The sequence below is a fragment of the Pseudochaenichthys georgianus genome, chromosome 3 (assembly GCF_902827115.2).
Source record: "Pseudochaenichthys georgianus chromosome 3, fPseGeo1.2, whole genome shotgun sequence".
NCBI lineage: Eukaryota > Metazoa > Chordata > Actinopteri > Perciformes > Channichthyidae > Pseudochaenichthys > Pseudochaenichthys georgianus.
The window spans coordinates 44,534,429-44,562,311 of NC_047505.1; the positions used below are offsets into that span (position 1 = coordinate 44,534,429).

The 27,883-nt window shown below is 40.3% G+C and overlaps 1 protein-coding gene and 1 long non-coding RNA gene across 2 annotated transcripts in view; one reads left to right on the plus strand and one right to left on the minus strand.

The window, feature by feature from the left end:
* Positions 1–13,233, plus strand: part of LOC117440034 (transmembrane protein 266-like) — a 46,552-nt gene extending 33,319 nt beyond the window's left edge. The window contains exons 6-11 of the mRNA XM_034076255.1: positions 739–795; positions 964–1,102; positions 6,245–6,360; positions 7,808–8,003; positions 11,200–11,262; positions 11,697–13,233. Of these exons, the coding sequence (XP_033932146.1) occupies positions 739–795; positions 964–1,102; positions 6,245–6,360; positions 7,808–8,003; positions 11,200–11,262; positions 11,697–12,331 (1,206 nt within the window). The 3' untranslated portion in view covers positions 12,332–13,233. The remainder of the gene's footprint in view (positions 1–738; positions 796–963; positions 1,103–6,244; positions 6,361–7,807; positions 8,004–11,199; positions 11,263–11,696) is intronic.
* Positions 8,004–27,762, minus strand: LOC117440056 (uncharacterized). The gene is made up of 4 exons (XR_004551212.1): positions 27,641–27,762; positions 23,748–23,816; positions 11,038–11,103; positions 8,004–8,091 (listed from the first exon to the last, which is right to left on the minus strand). It is a non-coding gene; the product is annotated as an uncharacterized lncRNA (long non-coding RNA).
* Between the last annotated feature and the right edge of the window lie 121 nt (positions 27,763–27,883).

A 27,883-nucleotide genomic window follows, 5' to 3' on the forward strand; every position in this document is an offset into this window, starting at 1 on the left:
TAGTTAAGGCTGAGCTTAATGAGCAGTGGGGATGGGGTTACAGTGATACGATCCATCCAAACACCTCAACCACTGACATCACAGAAGAAGAGTCATCTGGGAATGATGAAAGATAGATAGAGTATACCAGCAGCCATTCCCTTACACCAATCAGAAAACGTTTTTTTTAAATGTAGGCGGGGTCATTTGACACCAGCACTGTTGTCCAACATGTGCTCCCAATGACGGATTAGCAGGAGCAGTCGGACATGACACCCCATGCTAATTAGAGTGTAAATGGATGGCCCTGCTCAACAAAGGGTTCAACAGCCAACAGCATTTTCAAAGCACAATGTGGAATTTGATATGTTGCAAGTGTTGTGTGTGTGTTTGTTTTGTGAGTCCAAGATCAGGGAAGATAATTGAATCATGTAGCTAGCATACTTGCTTGTAAAAGACTATTTTTGTGTGCATGCACTTTACATTTTTTACTAATCAAATGCTACTTCAGTTTTTTATTTGAATTTCTTGTGAGGTCAACAAAGAGATCTATCTTAGTTATTATCCCACTGAAAATAATATTTAAAGAAAGAAACTGTACTGCACAGGCCTCCTCTTAGTTTCTAGCCTGATTTCTCGCATCCTAACAAAAGGTGTTGAATGTGATGACACCTCAAAGGACTAAGAATATCAAGATCTTTTATATGTATAAGTCGATCTATTTTAATGCTCTCATTGATCTCTCCCTGTCTGTTTTAGACTGTCTTCAGAATTGTGGTGCTCGGGATCTGGGACTATATAGAGAACAAAGTTGAGGTCAGTGCTGGTGTTGTGTGTTTATTCATTGATGAACAGTTTTTATATTGGTGACTTGTTCTAATGTGATATCTATATATTTCACCCCCCCAATATTTTAGAAAATACAAACACAACAGCATTAGTGCTTAGTTGACTTTTGTCCGTGCTTGTGTGTGCGACTGTCAGGTGTTTGATGGCGCCGTCATCGTGCTGTCCCTGGCCCCCATGGTGGCCTCCACGGTGGCCAACGGGCCCAGCAGCCCCTGGGACGCCATCAGCCTCATCATCACTCTACGCATCTGGAGGGTCAAGAGGATCATTGATGGTGAGGCAGGCAAAGGCCTTGTAACCATTAAAGATGTTTCAGTAAGAGAGCTGTAGACTTATTCATTCTGTGGAGCAACTGAAGGAAACAGGCTCTCTTTTAACTCAAAAGGATTACACATGTATAAGAAGCAGCTTGCTTTAACGGAGCTAAATGACCCCATTCTCTCCATGATTATACAAATGATTTACTATTCAGAGACATATTGCTATTGATCATGACTCATAGTAAATTGCTGCCACTCTGCTAACTTGTATTGATTGTAAGGGAATGGTTCGGTAGATTCAGAGAGGCCATAATGAATATAGTAGTTGTTCTTTAATATGCTAATTCTGAGCGGGTCGATATCTGTTCAGAGGTCACCCTCACGGCAAGCCTCTGACAGCATACAGGATCTCAGTGTTCAATGTGCTCATGTCTAAAGAGACAGTGGACAAGGGTTTCCCCTAATATCTCCCTTTGAAGAAACGGTTGGATATTTTAGGAAATACCTTTTTTGCTTTGACTTGCACTTGTTTCCATAAGGCCAGAAGGAAAAGCAAGAAGTCCGATTGTATGGAAGTCTATGACAAAATTACCACACTTTTTAAACGGCAGCGTATGCTTAAGGGTGGAGCTACGTTGTGATTGATACCGTTTTGGTGTCGCCCATTTAATAGTCTTAGAATTTTAGCCCTTAGTATATGAAAGTTTGTTAAGTCTTTTTCTTATGTAACTTCTGGTTCTAAAAAAAACTGGATGGCAATGGCCAACGCACAAAATCTGACGCTTTTAAACAGTTCAAGGATAATACTTTTCAAAGTAGCCCAGTCAGCCCAACAGAACCTTACATAGCTCCCAAACAAACATGTTATATCCATACAAAAAAGATAAAAACAAGAGGAATTGTGTTAAAGTCTGTGTGTATATCAATCTTCTCATTAAACCTGCGGACAGAGAGGGAATAAGCACATTACCAAATTGTAAACACTGCCCTTCTGTTGTAGCCTACATATTTAACTTCAATGAGGGATAGGCCTACGCACATCAAACACTGTTATTTTATTTATCTTTTCATATTTATTCATGATAAACACCGGAATCAACATTTCCGCCTTGGTTGATTTCAGGATGGCTTCATCCCAACTCTTTATCATAAATGAGTTCATTGTTTTAATCAATGAAATATATTGAACTCAAAGGGACACATCATAATGACATGATTAATAATGTAAGGAATCAATACAATATAGCTTTCAATAACATTGATTGACTCGGTGAAAACATTTAGCAGGAGCATGTGTCCTGCTTCTTATCATGCTGCTGCGGTGTTTGTTTCAGGGACACACCTCGACCTGCTGGCTTTGATATTTGTGACTGATTGAGTTTCTGTGCTGGGCAGGCGGCAACACACCTCAGAGGGAAAAAATACACTCAGCCCAATAAATGTACAGCTGAGGGACCGGCTCAGTTATCGTACGAGAGAGATTGAGACGCTTGCAGAATTAGCTTGACGTATGAATCGTCAATGGTTGCGTCAGCCCGATGGGAGTGGAAATACTGAGGAGTGAACTGCAGCAGAATTTATAAGGACCAGAAAGCAGAATACCGAAGCAGAGTGATATGTCAGATAGGAAATATCCACCTCCCAAATGTGTAGAAAATAGTTGATCCAAAGAAACAGAGAGAACTGGAAATGTTAAATATCCTCTTATCAATCTGTTGCATTGACTTTAGAACCCACATTATCATTTGTGGTCAATTAATGTACATAAATAAATAAAAGACAATAGCATTTTTGTTCAAGTGCTTTAAACGGAGCATTTTTTTTACCAAAGTCAACAACTTTCCCTTAATAGCAAGTGATACATAATAATGAGAAATGGTATATAATGCATTATTTTAAAAGAAAATCACATTACAAAATTGAAAGAAACCAGCCTCTGTCAAGTCATTGTGTGGCAAACAGATAAAATATGCAGTAGCCAAAATGTGCTTTCACTATATTGTGCAGCTTAATAATGAACCTGTGATCGAGCTTTTCATGCCTCTTTGAATTCTTACGGCACTAACCCCATCTGATGGCCCCACTTTTTGCAATGTGTGTGTGCCAACCTGACTATAAATAGGTACGCGAGCATGTGTTGATGCCCCCCCCCCCCCAGTAGCAGTTTCATTCTGCGCCTTTAACAAAACCGGCAATTGCATCTCGTTAAAGTTCAGAACCACATTCACAAGAAAGAAAGAGGTCTTGAAATGCAAGTGTAATTACTGATTATTGTTCACCTCTTTGTGTTGCCACTTGCGAAATGTCATGATACACCATGTAACCATGTGTGATACCATGTGGCTGGCTTACAAATGTGATAATGGATAGGTGTGAGGTACCGACTGTCTGCCACCTGTGATGACAACAGGTATCTAAATTTACTCGCACTGTCCTTTTTTTTAGGTACACCTTCCCATCCTGCTCCAGAAAGTGTGTCATTTAAAAGTGTGCAGTCAATATTTTAACAGGCGGAGTTGCTTTAATTAATAAAGACTTGATTTGATGCATCACTTCAAGCACGGCTGCAGATTCTTCTTTTACATTACATTACATTGCATTTAGCTGACGCTTTTATCTAAAGCGACTTACAATAAGTACATTCGACCAGGAAGACACAACCTTGAAGAAAACAGAATCATATAAGAACATCAGGTTTCAAAGAGCCAATCGTTTCAAGTGCTACTCAACTGGCTTTAGATAAGCCAGTCCTTTATTAGTATATAAGTGCTCTGTTAGCAGTTCTTTGTTAGTCATTCTATCGCTCGAAGTGGAGTCGAAAGAGATGAGTTTTCAGTCTGCGCCGGAAGGTGTGTAAGCTTTCTGCGGTCCTGATTTCAATGGGGAGCTCATTCCACCATTTTGGAGCCAGGATAGCAAATCCACGTGTTTTTGCTGATGGGAACTTGGGTCCCCCTCGCAGCGAGGGTGCAGCGAGTCGTTTGGCTGATGCAGAGCGAAGTGCACGTGCTGGGGTATACGGTTTAACCATGTCCTGGATGTAGGAAGGGCCAGATCCATTCGCAGCATGGTACGCAAGTACCAGTGTCTTGAAGTGGATTCTAGCAGTTACCGGAAGCCAGTGAAGGGAGCGGAGGAGCGGCGTGGTGTGGGAGAATGTAGGAAGGTTGAAGACCAGACGAGCCGCTGCATTCTGGATGAGCTGCAGAGGTCAGATGGCACATGCAGGTAGACCAGCCAGGAGGGAGTTGCAGTAGTCTAGGCGTGAGGTGACGAGAGCCTGGACCAGAACCTGCGTCGCTTTCTGGGTCAGGTGGGGACGTATCCTCCTGATGTTGAAAAGCGTGTATCTGCAGCAGCGGGTTGTAGCGACAGGTTGTTATCTAGGATCACACCCAGATTCCTTGCAGTCTGAGTCGGGGAAACAACAGAGGTGCCGATGTTGATAGTCAGGTCAAGAGAGGGACAATCTTTTCCCGGAAGGAAAAGCACTTCAGTTTTGTCAAGGTTGAGCTTGAGATGATGAGCGGACATCCACTGAGAGATGTCAGCTAAACAAGCAGAGATGCGTTCTTCCTGTACTACAAGGAATTGTTTAATTAACATGATAGATAAATGAAATGAATGAACACATACATAAATAACCAATCAGTTGCAGTTTTGTGTGGAAAAAGATTGGCGATAGGATGAGAGGAGAGATTAAAGCTGGAGTTTGTTGCTTTTGTCTCCCCCCTCTGGCAGTATGAATAATTACACTATTAGAGGAATCATGGCGACGGAGCATCAGCTCAGAGTATGGTGTAAAATAGGTTTGTAGAAGAAGCTCCAGAAAAAAAATAAACTTAAAAATAATGAGAAGAGTAAGAATTCAGGGGAAAACCTGAAGAAAGCAGGATAGATGCGTCAAGCTCACCTACAGTACTGGCCTATCTCTGCCAGCGCAGGAAGTCACCCAGACGCCAGTTAATCTGAGGCTGTGGCTCAGTGAATGGGAGGATGTGGCTCAGTGAATAGTGTGATGGACTTCGAATCAGGGGGTAGCGAGTTGGAGTCCCACTGCAGTCAGCATGTTGTTGTGTCCCTGGGCAAAACACGTCACCCCAAATTGCTCCTGTGGGGATTGCCCACAGTACTCAATGTATGTAAATCGCCTTGGATAAAAGCGTCTAACAAAATGACATGTAATGTAATCTGCATTATGGGAACCTGCTTGGCAAAGGCTCAAATGCAGCCAACATTAATTTATATGAAAAAGCTCAACACAGGCTTTAAATCTATGAGAGAGGTTAAGGGAAAGAAGAAAAAGTGATTCAAGGATGGCCAAAGCGTGCTGGCAACACTGTTAGGGAGAAGTTGCAACTCTTTTGGTCATTTGATCACCAAGAATATACAGATAGAAATATTTCCATATTGGTACACAAAGTAGGTCAAAGTCCTCATGCCCAGGCTTGTTGTTTTTGTTGATTGTACTGCTTTTGTTTGTCAAACACCTTTTTACTGGATTGTATAGTTTGTCACATACATGTCTTCGTGGACTGTTTCAAGAAGATAGTATTACAAGGTATCGCTCCTCCAAAATAAACTATAAGTTGAGTCTAACGTTTTTTTCCCAAAAACATTTAATAAAAACACAAATAAATGACTCTAGTTTATCTACATGTTGTTACATTTGTCAAGTGACATACCAGTATCACTGTGCATGGATTAATCTGCTTGTCTGGTATTTTCATGTTGACACTGAGTTGAGTAAAGCACACGTGATGACTGATCAGACGACGTTGTCGGGGATCTTGGGCTTTTTGCAATATATCTAATCTGAGATCAAAATGTATGACAACTTTGTGACACCCTCAAGTCGGCATGAAACAAGATCCATGTGGAACATTTTAAGCACCTTGCAACATTCATTCAGTACGGGTATAGGGTTACTGGTAACCAGTAATTAATGAGCTTTGCATATGTGATGACAGACATATATGGAGTGAAGGACGAATGTTCCACCAACACTGACCTTTGACCTTGATGTGGTCGATGTGGTTTACCAGCTGTCTTGATGCCTCCAGTCAATACATTTCAGACCATTTAAATATGTAGTTCCATTATCTAAAATGTTTTATTGTGTATGTTTTAAAGCAATGTTTCCCTTTTTCTGTCAGCTTATGTTCTTCAAGTCAAAGTGGAGATGGAGTGTGAGATCCAGCAGTGTGAGAAGACGAAGGCTGTGAGGGAGGAGCAGCTGGAGCGTCTCACTCAGATCTGCCAGGAACAGGCTGTGAGTACCAACAAATCACTCATTTAACCTGAACACTGCATCCCCCATACACCTACACAACATACTCTTGTAAGAAAACAGGAAAAACACACAATTTATCACATCCACTCAACACAGTATATGGGTCCTGGTGCACGTCACACTCGCTTACCAACAACCTTGAAGTGGTTCTGCATGAGGACGGAGACATAATGTGTAGTCAGCAATTGTTTTAAGAAATATGGGTCATAAAGTAAGTTGCATATGGTTGGAGGGGGGAGTGGATCATGCTGCAGCTATTTCACACTTTTTAATGTACACACTATTGGAATCTGTCCACAGTGTTGTCTCGGTTCTGCATGATGGTAGAATCTTTTAAAGCCACATGTTAACCCAAGGACTGAAATGAATACTCAAAAGACTCACTTGTATGAAAGCAGACACACATAATTACTTTAAGTTTATATTGTATGCCAGTAGTAAAACATTACAATTCAAATGTTGAGGTTTCTCACAGACTGCTTTATGATCATTTTATAGTCAAACTATATAACCATAAGGGTCTGACTTAGACCACATAAGCCCATTTAAAACGGTCAGCTAATGTTCCACCAGCAGAGGGCAGCAATACCTCACAAAGAGGTTCAGTCTCTCCACGTATTTTATGATTCCTGAGCGCACACAGGGTGAAGATCCCACAAGGCAAAATGCAGACTATAATAAATATTGATAAAGACTTAACCTTCAATATGAGCTTCCAAGTTCAGGTCTGAGACGACCAGACATGAATAATTATAGGAAAATGGTTTAGTATAAGAAAGGAAATGTTCAGACCGTTAAAAAAAATAATGTGAATCAAGTTGTTCATTATAAATGTGGGCAATCGTTTTTCAGTTTCTATTTAAATGCACACTTTGGGTGATAATTCCTGCCATATGTTCAAAAATGATCTTTGTCAAAACGTAGGGTGATTTAAGAATACATTTTTCATTTGGAATAAAGTAATACAAACCCTGAGCAAGTGTAATTAATTATTTGTAATTCATTGTGTGTATTCACCATTCCAAAAACCCTGATATCAATACAAAGAGACATCACAGCTGTAGATTAGAGGAGCATACAGTTCAATACATTATTAGATAATGCACTTAAAAAATAAATCACAAATAATCAACCATATAAATATAAGCATAGACAATCTTTGATGTCGTCAAAGGCCCTCAGTATGAAACTGCACATAATGTTAATTATCAAAATGTTTAAATCATACTGTACATTTTCCCTAGAGAAAATAGATGTAGTTATCCCGTTTGACCGGATCCTGTATATCTTTGGCCTTTCCTCTTGCCTTCCTCGTCCTTATGTCCATCTCTATCTTCGTCACTCATCCGTTTTTTAAATCCATCCCTTCACTTTCACCCTCGCCTAATCTGCTGATTCTCCTGCTTGTTTCACTGACCATCTCCAGTTTGAGATCCGGCAGCTGAGGGCCCACCTGGCCCAGCAGGACGTGGACCTGGCAGCAGAACGTGAAGCAGCCATGCAGATCCACCATGTGTGGGGCAAACAGGGCAGGAGTTTTCAGGTGGTGGAAGGCCTGCCTCCTGGGGAGTTTGACGATGAGGGCGGCCAGAGAAACCCCAGGGAGCCACATCCCACAGCAGGTAGAGTTAACGCAGAGTTGTTATGGACAGGCTTGCAAGATATTAAAAGAGTGATTCGATTTAGTCAAATAAAGCATCCAAGGTTGATCTGCAACAAATGTCAGAAACAAAGCATTTAAAAAACAATGTACCTTCCCTTCTGAAACAAATGTTGTCTTAAACATGTCCAGCAGAGAGGTTATGAAGTAGGTTACGGTTGAAAACGCTTTTTCTAACACTGACAACTAATTAATCTAAGCCATAAGCCTGTGGCGTTAAACATCTAGCTAATTTGAATACACGCTATGCCAGGTGCAGTGTGTTTGCTTGAGGAAGCAGCATGACGAACCAGGAGAGAGGTGCAGCATAACGTATGTACATAATAATGTGGAACAAAAAGTCTCTAACAGCGTAACATCAGGTGAACTGGATGCCAGAGCAGTGTACGGTTAATCTGGAGCAGTAGCCCTGGAGCATCTTCGAGGCCAAGCTCTTAGCCCCTCTGCACTCGCACACAACACCCATCTGACCGCAGGCGCTCCGGGATCAATATGAGGGCAAAAAAGCTTTTAGGATCTGGGGAATCCTGCAGAAAACAAGCATGTTCCGCGACACTGCGTCAGCTTGCATGGGCTTCTGTCATGCCCCAACTATCTCTCTGGGCAGGCTTGGCGAGGCCAGCCGGCCCAGACCACTTGGGCTATTTCAGGTACAGAGTGCTCTGTGCATTGAGTCTTGTTCGGGGAGAGTTGGTTCCTGTCAACATCTGTTCCCCTTCACCTGCAAACCACAATAGGGCACCGAGGCTCCGCAGCGGCCACAATATTACCCCAAGGGCATAGTGGGAAATCTGGCTCTCAGAAACAAGTGGGGCTTTTTACAGAAACATGGTCACTGGGAGGAGCACTTAGGCCACAGGGCTCAAGTCAAGTCGGGTCAGCTCAAATCAAACCACGTTTATTGGTTTTCCTCAATTTGGCACAGTCTCAATGGGCTTCTCTCACACTCACCTGCATGTCGCTATCCAACTATCAAGAGCTGCTATCAAGGCAGTGGGCTTCACAGGGATGATATATCAGGAGATGAATGTGTATGTCACCTAAAGTGCCAAACCGTGTAGACTTTGAGAACAAAGGGACAAATCAACATTGATCAATAAGCTGGTGGGAGTTCTCGCTCCGATTCTGAGAGGGTTGTAGGCAAGCTATTGGCTCTGAGATTTCCAATAGCAGTGCTTTGAGCTAAATGGTATCGTGCTTACAAGGACAGCGGTAACATGTTGATTTTAAGCAGTTATAGTGCTTAACATGTTCATCACTTGAAATGTTTCTGTTGTTGTTTCCTGCCTCGGACGACAGATGTAAATCAGCATTTTAGCGAACATATTGTCAATACATCTTGTGTTTTTTAAACGGATGGTTATTCGCATGCTCTGACTCTATCGAATAAAGAAATAAATACAGTTAAGATCATCTTGATTTAGCATGTTGGCATTCCGACATTTGGAAATGTGCACCAAACACAAAGTAGAGCTGAAGCATGGGAATGCCATTAAATACATTCAAAAAGTCAAAAACACGATGAACTAGAAGTCAGGGGGTCGCTAAAGTTGTGAGAACTAATTCCAAAAGGGACATGAAAGCCTTTACTACATTTTACAGCATAGAATTCAATAGTTTGCGATACATTTGTGCCAAAACCACACAAAGGAAAGGAAAGTTAATGGGATGTTAAGTCTGCAGGCTCCATGGGGATCATGCATGTCTGTACAGAAGACAGACAGCCATAGCCATTGCCATAAGTCATACTGCTAACATAGCTAAATGGCATATATCATATAAACCTCCCAAACTGTGAAACTATTATGTTATTAAACCACACACTCAAAATAATATTTAATAGATACTGGTTGCTTAGTTTATCGTAACATTAGCAGCAGCTGTTGCTCATCTGACTCTCGTACCTACAGTAGAGACTGATACTCAGCCATCACAATTATAGTTTAGTTTTGAACTGAAAGGACCTCAGCATGTCACCTCTCTCTTTCCACAGAAGACAGCCTGCTAACTTGGCTGCCACAGAAACACGGGCAGAGCCTTTTATGCATGCTGGACAGCCCATTCTTTTTTCTCAAGACTCATGTGTTATTAATTGTGGAGCGATTGTCTCAGTCTTGTTTTAGTGAGTGCAATGCTTCCTCTCGAGGGGTGGCTCAGGGATTAATATTTTAGACTGAAAAATAAATGAAATTACCCATCAGAGTCTGCAGCATGTCCCAGGGGACGGGGGCTAGCACTCAGGGTACTCTGGGTTCACACTCAGCCAGCGGACAGTGAGCTCAAGACCAATCAAGCGAACAGAGGAGCATAGCAGATCACAGCCATTCACCACGCACACAGAGGCCAGCTAGACTGGAGGGATCTGGGCCTGAACAAAGAGCTCCCACTCTCCCTCTTTCCCCCGTTCCTCTCATCCCTGAAACCAACCCCACCCTGTCCCAGTTTATTTGTGGTGCACCAGGGTGCAGCTAATGCACAGCGTAGCAGTGCGTGATCCTGGCCACTTGACAATAAAGTACCTGCTGCCTGGGGCAGAAGTCATCTCTGTCAATATCATGTTGTAAACAAGAGATATTTTCCATTTGCACTAGTTTAGGTGGTTAACAGGGAAATTGAGCGACATACAAAAAGGTATGTAATCCAATTACAGTCTCTGCCACATGGAGTATTTTGCCAGACGGCCACTGTAAATACGATTTTGTTCTTAATGACTTGCCTGGTTAAATAAAAAAACATTGGCAGTGTGAGTCAGTTACACAATAATTCACCCATATTTGCCCAGTTATATATTTGAATTAACATGCCATTTATGTTCCATTCTGTTTTTATATTATAAATACAAATATATCAGTTAAAACTGTATTGATAAACGCAAAATCCAAAATTTCAAAACCAGGCATTGCAAATAGAAACTGATACCAATGACCAAATAACAACAGTGCCCACATACAAGTTTCGCAAACACAACAAGGCATGTTTTTCCTGTTAAGACTTACCGTGTACTGTAGTCCTCGACTGGCACATTTTCCAAGGAGTTAACAGTTCCCGATTGCAGATGCAAACTTTAAAAGATGATACAGAATAATATTAATACAGTTTCAGAAAATATCTAAATGACAGAATAATAAAAGTCACCTAAATGTGTTTTTCTATGTCAGATCCAGTTGTGCGTGATGATATGAACAACTACATCAGCCAATACTACAGTGAAGCTAGCAGTGGTAAGTGACAGTGAACTCATGCCACCCCATGTGAGTAAAGCAGTGAATACAAAGTCTTACTGATTGGTTATAGTGAAACAAAGCAATAGGTCAACGGACAATACTTCATATGTCTAGTCATAGATGTGGCTGAAATCTCAATGTTATAACTCAAAATGTACATATTCAGAAAAAATGTTATTCTTTACGTATGATGCATTTTGTATAATGTTATTTAACAATACAAATTAACATAAATTCGCATTTAGCCAACATGAGGATAGAAAATATCTGAGATGTTAACAGAGACAGCAGCATAATTATTTACATGTTTTAGAGTTGTGTTGACATGACTGAAAAGAACACGTTATGCACTCCTTTAGACTAAAGTAAAAGGATAATTTGTTTAACGTTAGTTGTCCTGCTTTCTCTAACTGTACACAATGTTTTTCAAGATGCTGGAGCTTCTGGCCTCGGAGCCCGGGTCATCACCACGGCAGCCATTGACGTCCACCTCCCCACCAATCCAAATCCCATCCAGTCAAACCAGATGCTTGCCATGGAGCTGGTGGGCAGCGCTGTGAGTGATGCCTCAACCAGCCTATCACAGTCCAGCGGCAGCCTGACGGCCCGCCCCCACAGCCTGAGCAGCTACATCCCGGGGTCCTCAATGACGGACTGCAGCCCAGCTCAGGAGCTCAGTCTGAGCTACAGCACCCATCGCTGCCCCGCCCCTCCCTGCTCAGGCAAGGACCCCTGCAGGGACCCCAGCATGGTAGTGCAGGAGCTGCTCTCCTCCCTCTCTGAGGACTCCTGCCTTGCTCAAAAGGGCCTGGTAGTGGACCCTGTCAACCTAAAGCTTCCCAGCCCTACTGGCTCAGAAAAGGCGAGTCCTGAGCTGGACAACAGAATAAACATCTTCAACCGCAGGAACCAGGAGGAGAGGCGGGGCCGGGGGGGGGGCTGCGTGGTGCTGCAGACCAAGCCGCTGATTCACCTGCAGGGCAGCGGCACGGAGCCGTCCCTGGAGGAGAAGTACCGGCTCCTGGGGCCCGCTGACGCGCCTCTGGAGGGCATGCCTGATACATAAGCTACACAGAAACAGAAGTCTTTTCTTTTGCTGCCACCATGTTCGGCACATTTCTCAACTCTTGTCACAGCAGGTCAAATCTCGTGAGAGGTTGTGTAAATCCAATCTTAGCCAATCCAGAGCAAGCTTGAGCCTTAGCTTCAGGCTGATGCTCCTTACCGTGACGTGTTCAGTAGTCAATAGTAGAAATGACAATAAGAACTCTTAGGCCCTTTGCCATACGGTCCAACCTCCCCTGCTCCTCTTTGATGGATTTTTGATACAATAAATTCCCTGATAAAGCACAACAAAGACTGACACATCCTAGTAAGGGGAGCCGAATGTGTTCTTGGACACATTCTTCATCAGGAATTCTCACTCTGAAAAGGTCCTAAATGCACTGAACTGTACATGTATTAAAACCAGCAAGGGGCCATTCCAGCCTATACTGAACAAAAGCGTTATCTCTGAACCGTGTTGCAAACCAAGACACTGTTCTCTGTTCTTGGAATTTCAAGCAGTTAAAAAAAGTGTTTTTTATTCTTCTCTTTTATTTTGTCTTGTTTTTTTCCTTTCAATCATCAGTAATGCTGTTTCTTGTTTAAACAGCCACAGGGTACATAAGACTGGCTTAACTTTGCCTTTTTGTTTGATTTGAAACCATGGACCATGATCCCAATTTATTGAATAGCATTTTTTGAAAAAAAAAACATGAGTAGGGTACATTTGTGTGGATGAAATGAAAAGGTAAGTGAGTGGAATCTTCACATGAAACTAGATTGGAGTGCTTGTAGCATGAACCTTTAAAAGATATGTGCCCTTAATGGCAAGCAAATTCTTTGCACTTTAATGTTTACAGATACTTTTGTAAACTTGATATGGAGGAAGTTATTGCCAAATGCAGGTGCTGTCATTTGAATGAAAATAGCAAAAATAAAAGTTAGTATTTCTTTATGTTTACTGACTTTAATACATTTGAAGCTGTATCAAACACGATAAAACCACAGTCGGCTCTAATCCAATTTCTTTCTATTCACAGGCTCCTTGTTACACACTGCACTGTACAACAGTATTTCATTAGCATCATGTCCCGTGCACTTGATTTAGAGAAGTCTGAATTATTTAAGGTTATTAACATTGGAAGATCCGTCAACTGCTAATTGGTCAAGTCATTGTAAGTGTGTCGTGAGAAGTATCAGCCCCCTCTAATTACCCCCATAATATCATTAATTCAGAAGATAAACTGCTGTACCATTTTGTTGCTTGTCAAATGTTTACAAGTATCTAGAGAATGTTTTAATTGTTAATAACTATTACTGCAACAATTAAGCTATTATCAAAAGTGTTTTTCAATTATGATAACTAAGTATTAATTTTCAGATCTGGGTGTGTGGATTGTTTGTAGCCGCCTAATTTAATCCGCAATTAACACAGTACATGCGGGACCAAGAGTCCTCCTGCTGAGTAACTGATTTGAAGCCTCGACTCGTATGGTAAGACTTCATCTGTATTCTATGGACCTGTGACCGGAAACAATACATCACATTGCATCTTTTAAAAGTAGTTATTTTGCAGCCTAAATAACTCTGTGCAATCTGCCCATGTCCTATATTCTGGCATTTCAGTTCCTATTATTTTATTGTCTCAGGAGGGTAGCAGGTATATTATATTTTGTAGGGTAATTCGTTTGGAAACTTCTTTAAAGATGTGAAATGTACAGGTTTATACAATATGTGTTACATGTTAAAAGGAAGCAGCATACAGGCTTTGACATGTGAGAAAATAATAATTAACACACAGAACACCGACTGATCTTATGGTGCTTAAGTGACATTAGCCCATGCCCATCATAGTTCACCCTGTAACAAGTAAATGCTGAAGGACAGCAGTCGATAGCTTTGTGTGTGAAGAGGCTGCATGCCGTATCATTTACAGTTAAACTTCAGCAGGCAACGTGTGAATATTTCTCTAAATGACAGCCAGGCGAATTTATGTTACTTTGGAATACAAGAGTCAGTTTGTAACTTGATATGAATATGGATCAGTGACACAATAATTCACATTAACCAGGAGTGATGCCGCAGTATTAGAAGGCCACGACATAAATAGCTTTTGAGGGCGACGGCATGGGTCCATTTTCTCAGTACTCTACTGTACTATTGTAACAAATAAGGTCAATTGATGCAAACATTAGCCTCATTACAACATGTTGAATAAGAGATTAAAGAATAAAAACCCTATGTATTACATCTAAACAACTAAGCAGGGTTTTTAATTCAACAGAATAATTACATGTCAAAGAGCCTTGCTATTTGGAAGCTCTATTTGTCACTAATAAAACAAATGGTGATATTTAAACTAGGGCTGTCAAACGATTACAATTTTTAATCAGATTAATCACAGCTTAAAAATTAATTAATCATGATTAATCACCATTCGAACTATGTCCAAAATATGCCATTTATTTATGCATATTGTTGTGGGAATGGAAAGATAAATGAAAGAAGGCGGATATATCAATTTAACATACAGTATCTATGTTATTATAAAATATTTCTGCGTGTCAAAATGAAAGACAACCCACACACCTATCAATCATCAAACCGTGGGGTCTTAATTCATTACGTGTTGATTTCTATCAACCGGGGAGTACTTCAGGAAAGTCGACAGAGGGGGGGGGGGGCGCGAGTGGAGTACTTCGTGACCACAGAGTGTGAACGTTGTGATCAGCTGTTTTAGCGCAGTTCTCCAGTGAAGGGGGGAGTCTCCCTCCGCAGCCGGTTGGCGTAGTTTTGGCACAGTTCCGTTGTACAGACCGACGTTAACAGCAGCCCTGTCTGTGCACACGGAGACCGACTCTGTCGTCCGGTGATCTAACCGCCTTCTGGAAAAGCTTCACAAGTACGTCGGTACGCTTTGTGACACAAGTGACGGTACGCATTTCAGATTACGCACATAACCTGCGTACCAGTTATGTGCACCCCTGTATCTGCCCTGTACTACAGCACAAGTATTCTGCGTCGGGACTTCCTGCAACAACACCACGCCGTTATCAAAGATGTTCTATTGAGAAGACGATCACTAGCCTACGTGACAAAAGTTTTCAAAACCGTGGCTACTGAAATCAATCTTACTAACTGCTGTCTGTACAATTTACTCCGTGCGAGTTGGCAGACTTTATTTTGCTTACTTTAACATCATTTTTCATGGTGGGGCTAAGCCATTTCTTGGTATGGGTGCAGGCCCGGTTCCAGAACAAAATGACTAAGGGTGCATCTGAGATTAGAGAGGGTGCAGTGGTAAAGTGCTATTTTTATAAGTGGGGAGTGGACCTAACACCCTCTATGGAGGTCCTCAACTCCTCTGGGGGGGTCCGGGGGTATGCTCCCCCGGGAAGATTTGTTTTTAAATATTGAAGTTAAAAGCATCAATCTGGTGCACTTTGAGAGCAACATGAAGAGATCTATGGATCTATGTGCTCTTTGCTTGATCATGGCTTCCCAGTCCCTTATCACGTAGCCTATAAGAGCATGGCGCCAGTTGTTGTAGCCAGTTGTGTTGAAGGCATCTGACTTACTTGAACCGAAATGTCTACATGCATAGCAGAAGATGGCATCTTTTTTTACATGAATATTCCAGCCAATCTCTGTTTTGAGACCATGAGCTGCAAAATGAGCGCCTTACCCCACTGTACAGGCGAGTTGGGTACTTTTAAATATACCTGGGCAGGCTCGGTTTTGCAGAGGTCCTCTGGCACTTGCGGGCCGCCGAGGGGTGGCAGTGTTTGGGGTAACGAAGACGGCTGTGGCTGCTCCGCCTCTGTGGGCGAGGCGGGCAAAGCCGGTGAGTCGGGCAGGAGGACGTTAGTGTCCACGACAGTAACGTAATGTCCCCATGATCTGAACTGGTATTACCTGCAGTATAGTGTATGCTGGCAATAAGGGCTGGTTGTTTTAACCATTTTCTGATCCATCACTGACTGCTGTGTAAGCACCTTGCAGATGATGAATGTGCAGGCGCACCTGACGTTACTTACCGTTTAAATTGATCAAATAAATGCAGCAGACAATGTTATTCAACCACAATTTATTTATTTTCTTCTTCTTCTTCTTCTTCTTCTTCTTCTTCTTCTTCTTAATAGTAGGCAAAATGTAATATTTTTCACTTTTCATTTTTTTTTTTTTTACTTTTCATTTTTCAAATGAGGGTGCATAACGACTCAACTGAGGGTGCAATGCACCCTTATGCACCCCCGTAGAACCGGGCCTGTATGGGTGTAGCCTACCCCAGCCATACCCTGGTGCAGGTGCTGCCACTGGTGGCACGTATGGGGCGGGCCATTCTGCACATGCGTTAAATGCGTTAAATATTTTAACACAATTAATTCAAAAAATTAATTACCGCCGTTAACGCGATAATTTTGACGGCACTAATTTAAACTAATGATAACTTGTTTAAAGTTTAAATAATCTCTGCCTGAAAATATAATAGTAATGTTCCACTGAATGAAAATACTGTAATTAACAGAACAAATGTAGAGGAATAAGGAAAGAACAACCAATCAAAAGCAACGTGATGATGTAACACATGGTAAAAACCACCTGATCCCTAAAATCAAATTTCCTAATCAAAGAAAAGTGTTTTTATTGTATTCAGACGCCAACTGTGTTGTAGTTTTTTTTTAAGCATGTAAGTTGATATGCACCCTTCTCACTATACCTACACCCACCACATCAATCTTGTTTACAAAACCAACAATGCCTATCGCATGCCATGGAACAAGTAAATAAATAATGATATGCTTGGCTCGCGACACACACAAAGGAATCCGGTTGAATATGGGTGCCAAAGCTTGGCTCAGCCTCTATCCGTCACCGCGGCCTTGGTATTAATGTCACAAGGTGCTGTTCCTCTAACACTTCTCGATTAACCAGCCTTGTAATTGAAGGTTTTTACGGTTCAACGTCCAGCTCCACACTGAGAACCACTGCCCAGCTAGGAAGCTCAATTATGTGTACACTTAAAACAGATAATAAACAAAAGGTGATGCCGAAAGCCCTTCCTCTACTACTAAAGGCCAAATGAGAGGTGTGGCTAAATCATTCATATGAACCCAATTTGTCAATATGTATCATTCCAGTTCAGACTGAGTCAAGTGTTCAACTTTGACAGGCAGGGACACTGAGCAGACCGTTAGGAGACGTGCTTAGAAGTAAATTGCTTTTGGGACGTCTCCAACGAATCGAGAGGTACAGTCCCTGTCACACTCACAGGAAGCTAAGTGAATTAACAGTGACCATTAGAGTCTTAATAATTTAAATCTTTTAATAATGGCACAGAGGAAGTCACTTTAACTGCATTAACATTACATGATCATTGTTGATTTATTTACCGACTCTTTGGATAAGATAATAACCTCCTTCCTTCCTTACGATAAAGAGGAATAGGACCTCACTGAGTTAACCTTTAAACCTTTTGTCCGAATGATGTTTTAATTCACAAATTTGAGAGCAAACAAGACATGAATTCAAATGTTTAGACAATTAGTTCCCACAAAGGACACTTTACTTTGGTGGGTCATATTATTTCTGTTAGGGCTGCACAGATCGAAAAGACACCAAACATACATTTTAAATGCTATTGCCAATTAAATATGCTGAATTTGTATTATTATATAATCTGTGTGCAAGTGTATTCAAACCATACACATATTGGAAAGTAAACACTCTGAAATCTTTAAAAAAATCAAGTGCTACATTTCTGCATTATTTCTAATGGTGTCTTAAATGCACGAGCTATGCTAAATTGCACTAAGTGGAGAGTGGGATGCATGACTATGGTGGTGAACGGTGTGCAGTGGATAAGTGTATTAGTTTTTAGACCCTTTCAATCCTCCAAGAGCAGCTTTTCAAAGTTTAGTGAAAATCTACCTAATATTGCTTTCCCCCCCCAATTAATTATTCATAAAGTTGTTTCCAGTAGACCACATGTCCACAATCCCTACAGTGAATTATAGTTTCTAAAAAACAAAGTGAGTTTGCAAAACATACAGGACATGGAAAAGAAAAACGTTTATCCATTTGGCAAATTTGGAAATGTGTTTAATAAGATTCATTTTTATTTGTTTTCGCTGCACATATACGTATTGATTTTCAAAGTACCTCCAAAAGCACTAACTGACTGTCATAGACTATTCGCATTGAGGAGTTTGTAGCGACCAAATCAGAGCCCAAAGGTGAGTTAATGATGGACTCATATTCATTGACCTCTAAATTAATGCTTATTTTTGATAATATTGATGCCATATTGCTGATGGGATATTAATGTTGTCCAACACCAGTCCTTAATACGATTCAACATCATTTACATAGTCAGCTACTTGGAAGATGTGTGCATCTGTGTCTTTGTTAATGGCCACAATTGTGTGACAAAAGGATTGCGAAGAAATTGAACAGTACAACCCAGAATAGTTTTACTATGTAGGATGTAAACTATAATAACGATGAGATATCAAATTAACATACAACAGGAAATGTTTTCAATGCCTGTCTGAGGGGCATCTACCTATTAGACCTTGCTTAGTGGTTCTGTTTAAGAATGTGATTTGTATTTAAGTGAATGGAAGAGATTTGAACCGCCGTCTTATGGCACAGAGCAGCAGGGTATATGTTTAAAGAGTTAATTCTTATTGAGAACAAACAGATGTGGGGAGTTTGACTGCATTAGCGCTGCGGTCTGACAGATTCAGAACACGTCTCGCACAGGACACTCTTTCCAGAGGCTCTGAAGAAGGAGAAAAATACAAATAAATTATACATCGTTCTTTAAAAAGCTTCTTAGGTTCTCTTTTAGAAACATATTTCTTAAGTGCACAGGATCCAGAGGTTCGCTTGGTAGAAGAAATCTACTCAGGAGACTGTTGTCATGGCTACAGCAGATTTCTTTTGCATACAAATGTTTCCTTTCGGTACCCAACCCTCGTAGTTTTGTTACGCTACCTCGGATAAAGTGGGTCAAACTAGAAGTGGAAACAACACCCACTGAGTGACCAAGCTCAATCACTTCAGTTCTCTTGAGATACTAATGAATTATTAAATCAGTTTTTAGTAAATGTAAATCAGATTTCTAATTTGCTGAAGAACAGAAGACAAATGCACAGAAAGAAATAAAGCTAGAAACTTGAGTCTGATTTGCATCATGTTAAGTTTCTTTTCCGAAGTTTTTTTTTTCTAAGCAAAATAACCTTGATGATTTCTCTTGTTGCTCCTGCACAGCAATCAGAGGAATATAGTACGCTAAGTTGGTCATGTGATAAACACGAGGACACAATTGAGAAAGTCTTCTGGGAAATGGGACGCGACATCACTCTGTGCTCCAAACAACCGAATACAATAATATACAGAACATCAAAATTAATTCAGCAATCCAACGTGTATGTATGTTATGCATGACCAGCTCCATGAAGGGTAAATTAGCAAACATTGAGTAAAAAGCTTAACTCATCGGGGAAATGGCTGCCACAGATTCGACATTTCTCTAAAGCCAATTGATGCTGCATACATGTTCATATTCAATGTCTTGCTTCTGCAACAAACGCAAGAAAATCCGGATTAGTCCGGGAGATGTAAGTGCAGTGAAAATCAATAATTTAAACATCTACCAATAATTACGGTTCATCTCAAACTCAGACTGACATAGTTTGTTTTTCCTTTAAAACATAAGCTTTCTGAATGAAATAAGAATGTTGGTTGAGTCTTGTGAAAAGCTTATGCTATATTCATAGTGGAATCCACTCCATGAATATTAACCAAGAACAAATAAAATACAGTGTTTGCAGAATTGAAGACACATTTTACTGTCAGTTGAATGTGATCTGACCTCAAATATGATATATACCAACTGCAACTACTGTCTCCTGCATTATGATAAAAAGACATGTAAAGATGTTTGTTAGGGAATCATCTGCTTAGGTATTCAACCTTCGACACAGTTCATCATTTTATCCTCTCACTGTCTCCTTTCTCATGGCATAGGTCTACGGCCTTGGGTATTGCTGCTATCTCTCTTAAGTAGGAGCAGCTTGGGCGCATTGTTGTTGCCAGTCTATGACAGAGCACAAGCCGCCATGAGGTGGTTTACTGTTCAGGGACGAAGGCTCCCTGGCGCACATTCTTTCCTATGGACGAGAGCTCTAGTTAGATTCAGGGTCCGTATTGCTTTAGTCTCACTGATAAGGAATGTTGATTATTACACTCTGAACTAGTTAAAACCTCGAGCTACAGAAAGAGTTCTTCAGAATTGGTTTGGCAACCGCTGTGTCAACTCGTGACACACCGCCTGTCTCGTCAATTCTCCAACCGTAACTCCAAATAAACCGTCAGTGTTTGCCATCAAAGCTCCAGCTCTCCTCGTGCCTCTCCGAGTCCTGTTTCCAATTGCTTCACAAGTTTCCCCCACAATGTTAATTACTTAAATAGCACAACTTGATGCTTTAACATTTTAATGTAGTAATTTAAATAAAAAAATATTTTGAGTAAAGAATGTATCCATTTAAAAATGTATTAACTAGCATCAAAAACCTGCAATGTTTCACTAAATAAGTTGCAGTTTGACAACTTAAATATTGACGCAGTAGGGGGAAGTGAACTGAATAGAGAAACTGCTCTTTTTTTGTACTTTTTGTTTTATTGTATTTTTACTTTTCGAGTCTCTTTTCACACCAAGGACATGAGAAACACATGAAAAGTGCATTATGAACCTTTAAAATCTGTAAGCCTGTAAGGTTGGCGGCACCACACACTTTGCTGTGTCGGCGGCCACCTGGGCAGACACTGACATCAGCCGTCCTGAATGGAGGAGCCTTTAAACTTAGTCTAACTCGGGACCCTGGGCTAAATCACAATCACTGTCCCGTCCAGAGCTCAGGGTGTCTGCCCGCTCGAGCTGGGGCCCTGCAACATTTCCATGTGGCCTCTGGGGAGTCGCACATCAATTGCTCTCAGCTAAATGCACTCACATATGAATATTTCAGTACAATTTAATGTTTCAGCTACAGCCCCAGAGGAGCAGAGCATCAATTTGTGAACACAGTTCTCCTGGAGTTAAAAGCCAGGCCGGATAATACAGTATGAAAGGCGCTGTCAATCTAGAGGGGCTTTTTTTCTCTTTACTTCAAAGAGAGAAAAAATGCACCCCCCTTTGCCTTCCAGCTGAAGACAAACAGCTTTCCAAAGTTTTCTCTGGAAAGTCGCCGACTGAGGCAGCGGCTTCGGGGATTCCAGAGCCACCGGTGGATTTGCCAAGCTCGGTCAGTTTTCCCTGAGCTGTGGCTGTCTGCCATTTGGTCTCCACATGCTCACACACACAGCTGGTAAAGGGAGCGGGTCAGGGAGCGCAGCACCTGCTGTCCTGTTCATAAAATACCCCAAAGTGATGCTGAAACCTCTTGCTTCACACAGAAAAGCTTCCCTCAGGTGTGAGAACACGAGTGCTTTACAAAACAGGCAGATTGTGCACACAACTGGGATAATCAGCTGGTCAGTAAACACAACATTATGGAGCACCTGGCACAAGAAGTAAGGCCTGGACTGTTTTACCCCAAAATGCAGCCTGTGCATTGTGTTCAATTAAGCTACAACTAACGAGTACTCACACCTCCATTATCTGCTGTAGATTTCCCAATTAATCAATTCATTGTTTGGTCTACAAAAGGTCAGAAAATAGGGAAAAATTGCCACCTATATTTCAAGCCAAAATATCTAATTTAAATAGATTTTTTTCTACAAGTAGCAGTCCAAAACGTTATATATTATTTAGTAAATAAAGGAATCATCAAAATAGTTGCAGAAAATATATGAGTGAGTCGATTAATCTGTATTAAAAAACATAAGATTAAAGTTTTAAATTTATTGCCATTGAAAAGAGAGTTTTTTGTGCACACATGTTAAAATGTCAAAATGATAGTGTATGTATAACACACAAGATAGCCTGCAATCAGATGTTCACGTTATTTTGTCCACTGACTGGAATACACAAACATGTTAGCTTCAGACAATTCTGTTAAATTCGAAAGAATCAAAGCTCAATATTTAATGAACTATAATTACATTTCTAATAAATATGAATTGATACATTTCAAAGCATAGTCTTAAAGTTTGATTATTAAAATGGTTCTCTCTTTGTTTCAATGGACACATTAATGTACAGGCCAACAGTTCCAGAGGCGTCACACTGATGGAGTTGTTGTGACTGGTCCAAACAGAGATGCTTCTTTCCTCATTTAAGTGACACGGAGCTGCTGATAAGCAACGAGGCCGCCGCTCTGAGCTGATGAGAGCAGCTGATAATAAGATACAAGATTTGCATTTGTAAAATAAAACAGGCGGCTGACAGTTACACTGATAAGGTAATAATGGCACAGATTCTTCAGCCTAACAAAGCAGGGCTGCCCTGGGGCACCAATCAAACATTAATACTAATTATCATGTGAATACTGCATTAACTCTGAAGAATTATGAATTATAAATCTGCAACATGGTTCCCCTCTCAGAACGCCCTCGCTCGCATGAGGATGTGATTTGTTTTTTTACTCGGCGAGGCATTTTTGAGGACTATGTCAGAAAATAAATAACTGCACACATACCATCACTGCTGGGATAAATAAAAAACATTTATTGTGACATATACTGCCATTATGTATTGAAAGGAATACTTGACCTTTTTGTCTTTAAGGTTAGTACAAAATGTTTTGAGGAGATATCAGTTTATACATTTTTAATATCTTATAACCTATTGAGTGCTTGTATTAATTTCAGTTTTGGCTGACGCTGGACATAAGACTGGCTTCAAAGCACGAACAGCTAACTCTCTATTGGTTCTGGTAAATCATTCTGAGCTTTAAACCAGCCTTTCAAGAGGTTTCGAGGATCAAATGGTGCTGAGAGTCAAAAAAGGACATTCTTTCAAATATATACCTGTCAAATTACATTTGAGCTTTTTGAGTATTATTATTATCTTTTATTTATTTAAAGAAAATTGAATATTTACCAAAGTGTGACTAATCATGACAATTTTAAGTATCTCGAAATGTTACTAAACATTTAGTCATTTTTTGAGAATATTAGTTCCTATATTCATAGATTTGTCTGTTTTATTTAATTGCGATCAATCAATGTTACGGCATGCTTTTTCTTTTTTTCTTTTTTATTGAGTCAGGTACACGGCATGCTTTTTCTGACGAACAGTATTCAGCTTTATTTGATTCATAAACATAAAATATCTATCTTTGAATTTAATCTAAAACCAAAAGGGTCCACAATACATTCATATACATGTTCAGAAAAAATCCCAAACATTCTTGATTTAAAAACCCACACATCATGATACACACATGACATGTAAAAAGAAATGGACTAAGCAGACAAGAAAAAGAAAATACCTGCAGTCTTCATTTGATCCTCCAGCTCTTACAGCAGCTTACAGTCGTCACCACGCTGCAGGCCTTGTCCTGAATAAACACAAAGACAGAAGGTCAGTAAAGCCCAGGCTGGAGGTTTTATTCCCACTGAGACACATGACATGCTGCATGGCCTTTTGCTGTTGCTGCATCAGGTACAAATAGTGTGTTTTTAACAGAGATAAGCCACGACCGGCCGGTTAATGAATGAGGTTGTGAACCGAACACACAAGATGACATGATGGACACGATAACATCTAAAAATAAGTATTTGGTTCAAGAACGATGAGAGCCATTATATCTCCAAAACTGCTTTTATTTTTTTTATCAAAATTAGGAAACGAAAGCCTTCAAATGTATAAGATGGAACTGAAAGTCTAAACACAACTTTATTTCTGATGAGCTCAGATGTGTCACTGCTGGTTTAGAGCCACGGAGAAGCCCCACCGAAGACCTGGGGAAACTGTAGATAAATAAATAAACTACAAGGGCACTCCGAGAGCTCAGACCTCCGCCAAGGCCCATCTACAGTATGGCCCTATATGTCTTATCTCGCTATGTTAATGAAAGTCATAAATAATTTGTGAATCCGCTCCAACATGTAATGTTTTCTTCCATGTTCTATCAAACAGTAGCATGAAATCCGGACCAACGTTCATTTGCATTTTCCTGCCGACACACAGACCGACAAACTAATCAAACCAAAAACATATCATTCTTCAAAATATACACTACTGTCTTCTGATATCTGATATTACATCTTGACAATGATTGTCAATATAAGAATATGTATCTAAGGATTGGGTTATTTAAATAAAAAAAGTCCATCATTTATCTAATGTGGTGATCTGACTTTCTTGGTTTCTTTTAAAAGTCACATAGCAATTTTCCATTTACTAATATTTATAAAACAAAACTAAAACTAATAAAGCCCCCCCATTCGGCAGCAGCACTTCATCCTTTTTCCCTTGAAAATGTAAAGACGCTCCAACATATTTAAACAAGTTGGCACAACTTCAACTGGATCCAGCCCGGGGAGTTTGCAGGAATTGGAGTAATAAATTACTCATGGATCTGACAATAAAGGCAAAATGCCATCGAACCCTAAAACATTCAAGAGACAACGAGTCACTGTGAAAAGTTCAGTACTGCAGCCCAGGAGGGCCCCCTGAATTCCAAACAAGAACATTTTGCTCTTGCCAAAGTTTAAGTGGATGATTTCAGTCATACATATATATTTCATGAGGTTAATGGGCCCCATCAAATTGTGATTAGAGATTCTTCAGGGAGGCTTTTATACTGGAGTGACAGCTAGGAGAGCTTGATCAGGCAGTCATTAACAGGTCACAAACCATCACGCTGCATATGACATTTCCTGTCACTATACATACATACATGAAACACTCGGGAGTTAACCCGTGACCTGCAGCATTAGCAAGACAATTAGTGCCCATAATGATTTTTGACTACATTCAATATGTTATTCTTCTGCAATGCACTGTGGGTAATGCCATATACAATACAGCAGGCATAAATAAGTCACAGCATCACGATCAAAAGGTTTGAATGATTAACTGCACCGCACGTAATGCATGCGTCTACAGAATGAATCAGGCTCTGTGTGCGATATATCATTATTATGAGTTATAATAATATTGGTTTTCAACTTATCCTTGAGGGAAAAGAAGCAAAGACGTAGCGTTTGTTACAAAGAACCTTGAGCAAATAGTTGGATGGTATTCAAGAGGTATCGGTTGTTTTGACTTTTTCCTAGTCCTCTTTTCATTTTCATTGTTTACGCCACTTACTGCGTCGATCCCAACAAGAGGCTTACAAGCAGGGTCCTGATAGAGGTGTCTTGGGATTTGACCTCAGTGTTCTCTGACATAGTAGCCACATCCAGCTTAACAGACACTCAGGGGAGGAGATTGTGTAAATAAAAGGGAACCACAAAATGTTTTAAGCCGATGGATCAAAGCTCTCACAGATGTTTAGTGGCAGAGACTATAAAAGGTAAAGTAATGGTTATAATGAGCTCTCTGAGGGAAGGGTGAAAAGGTTATGTAAAGGCATAAGAATATACTCAGCCTGGTTTTTACAACTTTCTGCAACATATTTTATATTCAAACCACCCTTTTTCCAATAATAAAACATAGTGGCTTGAATATGATACTATTCTTTGTCTGAGAAACACCATACCTGAAGGACATCTTAAGTGAGGATGTCACATTGAATTAACCATACACTGCACATTATTTTTAAATAAAATGAAGCCTAGGAATAAAGATCAATATAAGCTGTATTTATATTATAATACATGCAATTGAATTGAATGCATCCTAATTCAATTGAAATGCCATTAGATGTACGAGCGGACAGTTCTATTGAACAATCAGAATACAGGATGAAGTCACTCATTAAAAACAAAAACTACTTTTAGATGCATTACAACATTGAGACATGTTTCCAGTTGCAAAATATAATAAGCATAATATTTGATTATTTTAGTATGCATGCCCAAACACTTCAATTCATGAATAATAGAGAATAATTCGACTGAGAGTGAGTCTGGATGCACTAAATCAGATCTTAAACAGATTCATTTCTGTAGCTATAACAACTTCCCCAACTTTATATGTGTAGACTTATGAAGTATACTTTATAACTTCATAGCAAACAATGTTTTGAATGGTTTACATTTGATTTCATATGTATAAAACTAAAAACAAGACCAAACAAACAGATGTTTATGTCCCATATTTTTTAGATGAAAGTGTACGGATCTTGTGGTCTTGTCATGTCTCTCCTTCGGTTCTTGCACTCCTGAATGGTCTCCAAAGTCAAACATGTCTCTGTAAGCTATGTTGTATTGTCTTTAGGAAAAAGGTACAGGACAGACAGGAGATAGCAGATGCACAGTTAGCACGTCTCTGTAGATCACCAGTGCCCTCGAAAAGCATTGACCAGTTTGGGCAGAGAGCTGCAGGTATATTTGTATCATTGTATTCCTGCTGTTAGATTTGGTCCTTCACAAACACTGCAGGCCTACCTGCCTTCAGAACTGATTCTCGACCTAGCCGACAGCAGCAGTGACATTCAGTGTAGAATGGGGCAGTCTGTGTTGTTCTCTGTCAGGAGGAACACGTTTTAGACATTTAGAAGAATTACACATCAAATTGAGCAACAATGATAATATCTAACATTGTAATACTGTGATGTTAACTTTTATTGCTTGGGTATTTTTGGCATGACGGCCAACATCTTGTAGGTAATTGGGCATGCTTCTTTAATTGCAATTTTGAATGGTTTAATAAACAATCAAGTATCAGTAAACCCATCTATGTCAAAGGCCAGAAGCATTTTCTTCAGCATATCTTATGACAGGAATGCTATTGTGCAGAAATACTTCACATAATGACCCTGTGTGGCAACATATGTCAAATAACATGAAGACGGCCTACTGAAGCCAGGCAACGGGGTCTCAAAAGATGTGAGACTGTTACTCCATGATGGCCATGTGACAGTCCATAACACACATAAATATGTTAGGACATACTGTATTTAATATGTATTCTTAACACCAGTGCTTGACTGATGAGAGCTGCAGTGATGTCCTCATTGATTATAATGATATAAAAACCTGAAATCTGTTGTCAGTAAGTTGGAAAGGTACATTTATAATTAAACACATCAACTAGTTTGCGTCTAAACTCCCCTGTAATAAAGCGTTGAGGGATAAAAACCCCACGGTATTTCCTGATTTGACCATCTTTTGACCCTACAATAACAAAGCCACGCTTGGACATTTCATCACGTTTTTCTTGCAGCAAAGTACCCACTCTACCGGCAATCAATTACAAGGATCAACTACTCACCAAATGTTCCCAAACTCCTCTTCTATCACGGATAATAAAGTATAGCCAACACGATTGAAGAGTCGTCTCATTCGTGAGCAAACTAAAGTTAGTTAGGAGCAGTCTTGAACCAATCAAGTCACTGTTTAAGCAGGGGGAGCATGTGTCGTTTGTGCCTTTCAAAATAAAAGTCACAACTAAAGAGCGGGTTCTTAAAGTTTCCCTGATTATTGGCATCGAGAGCGATTTGTTTCCAATACTACA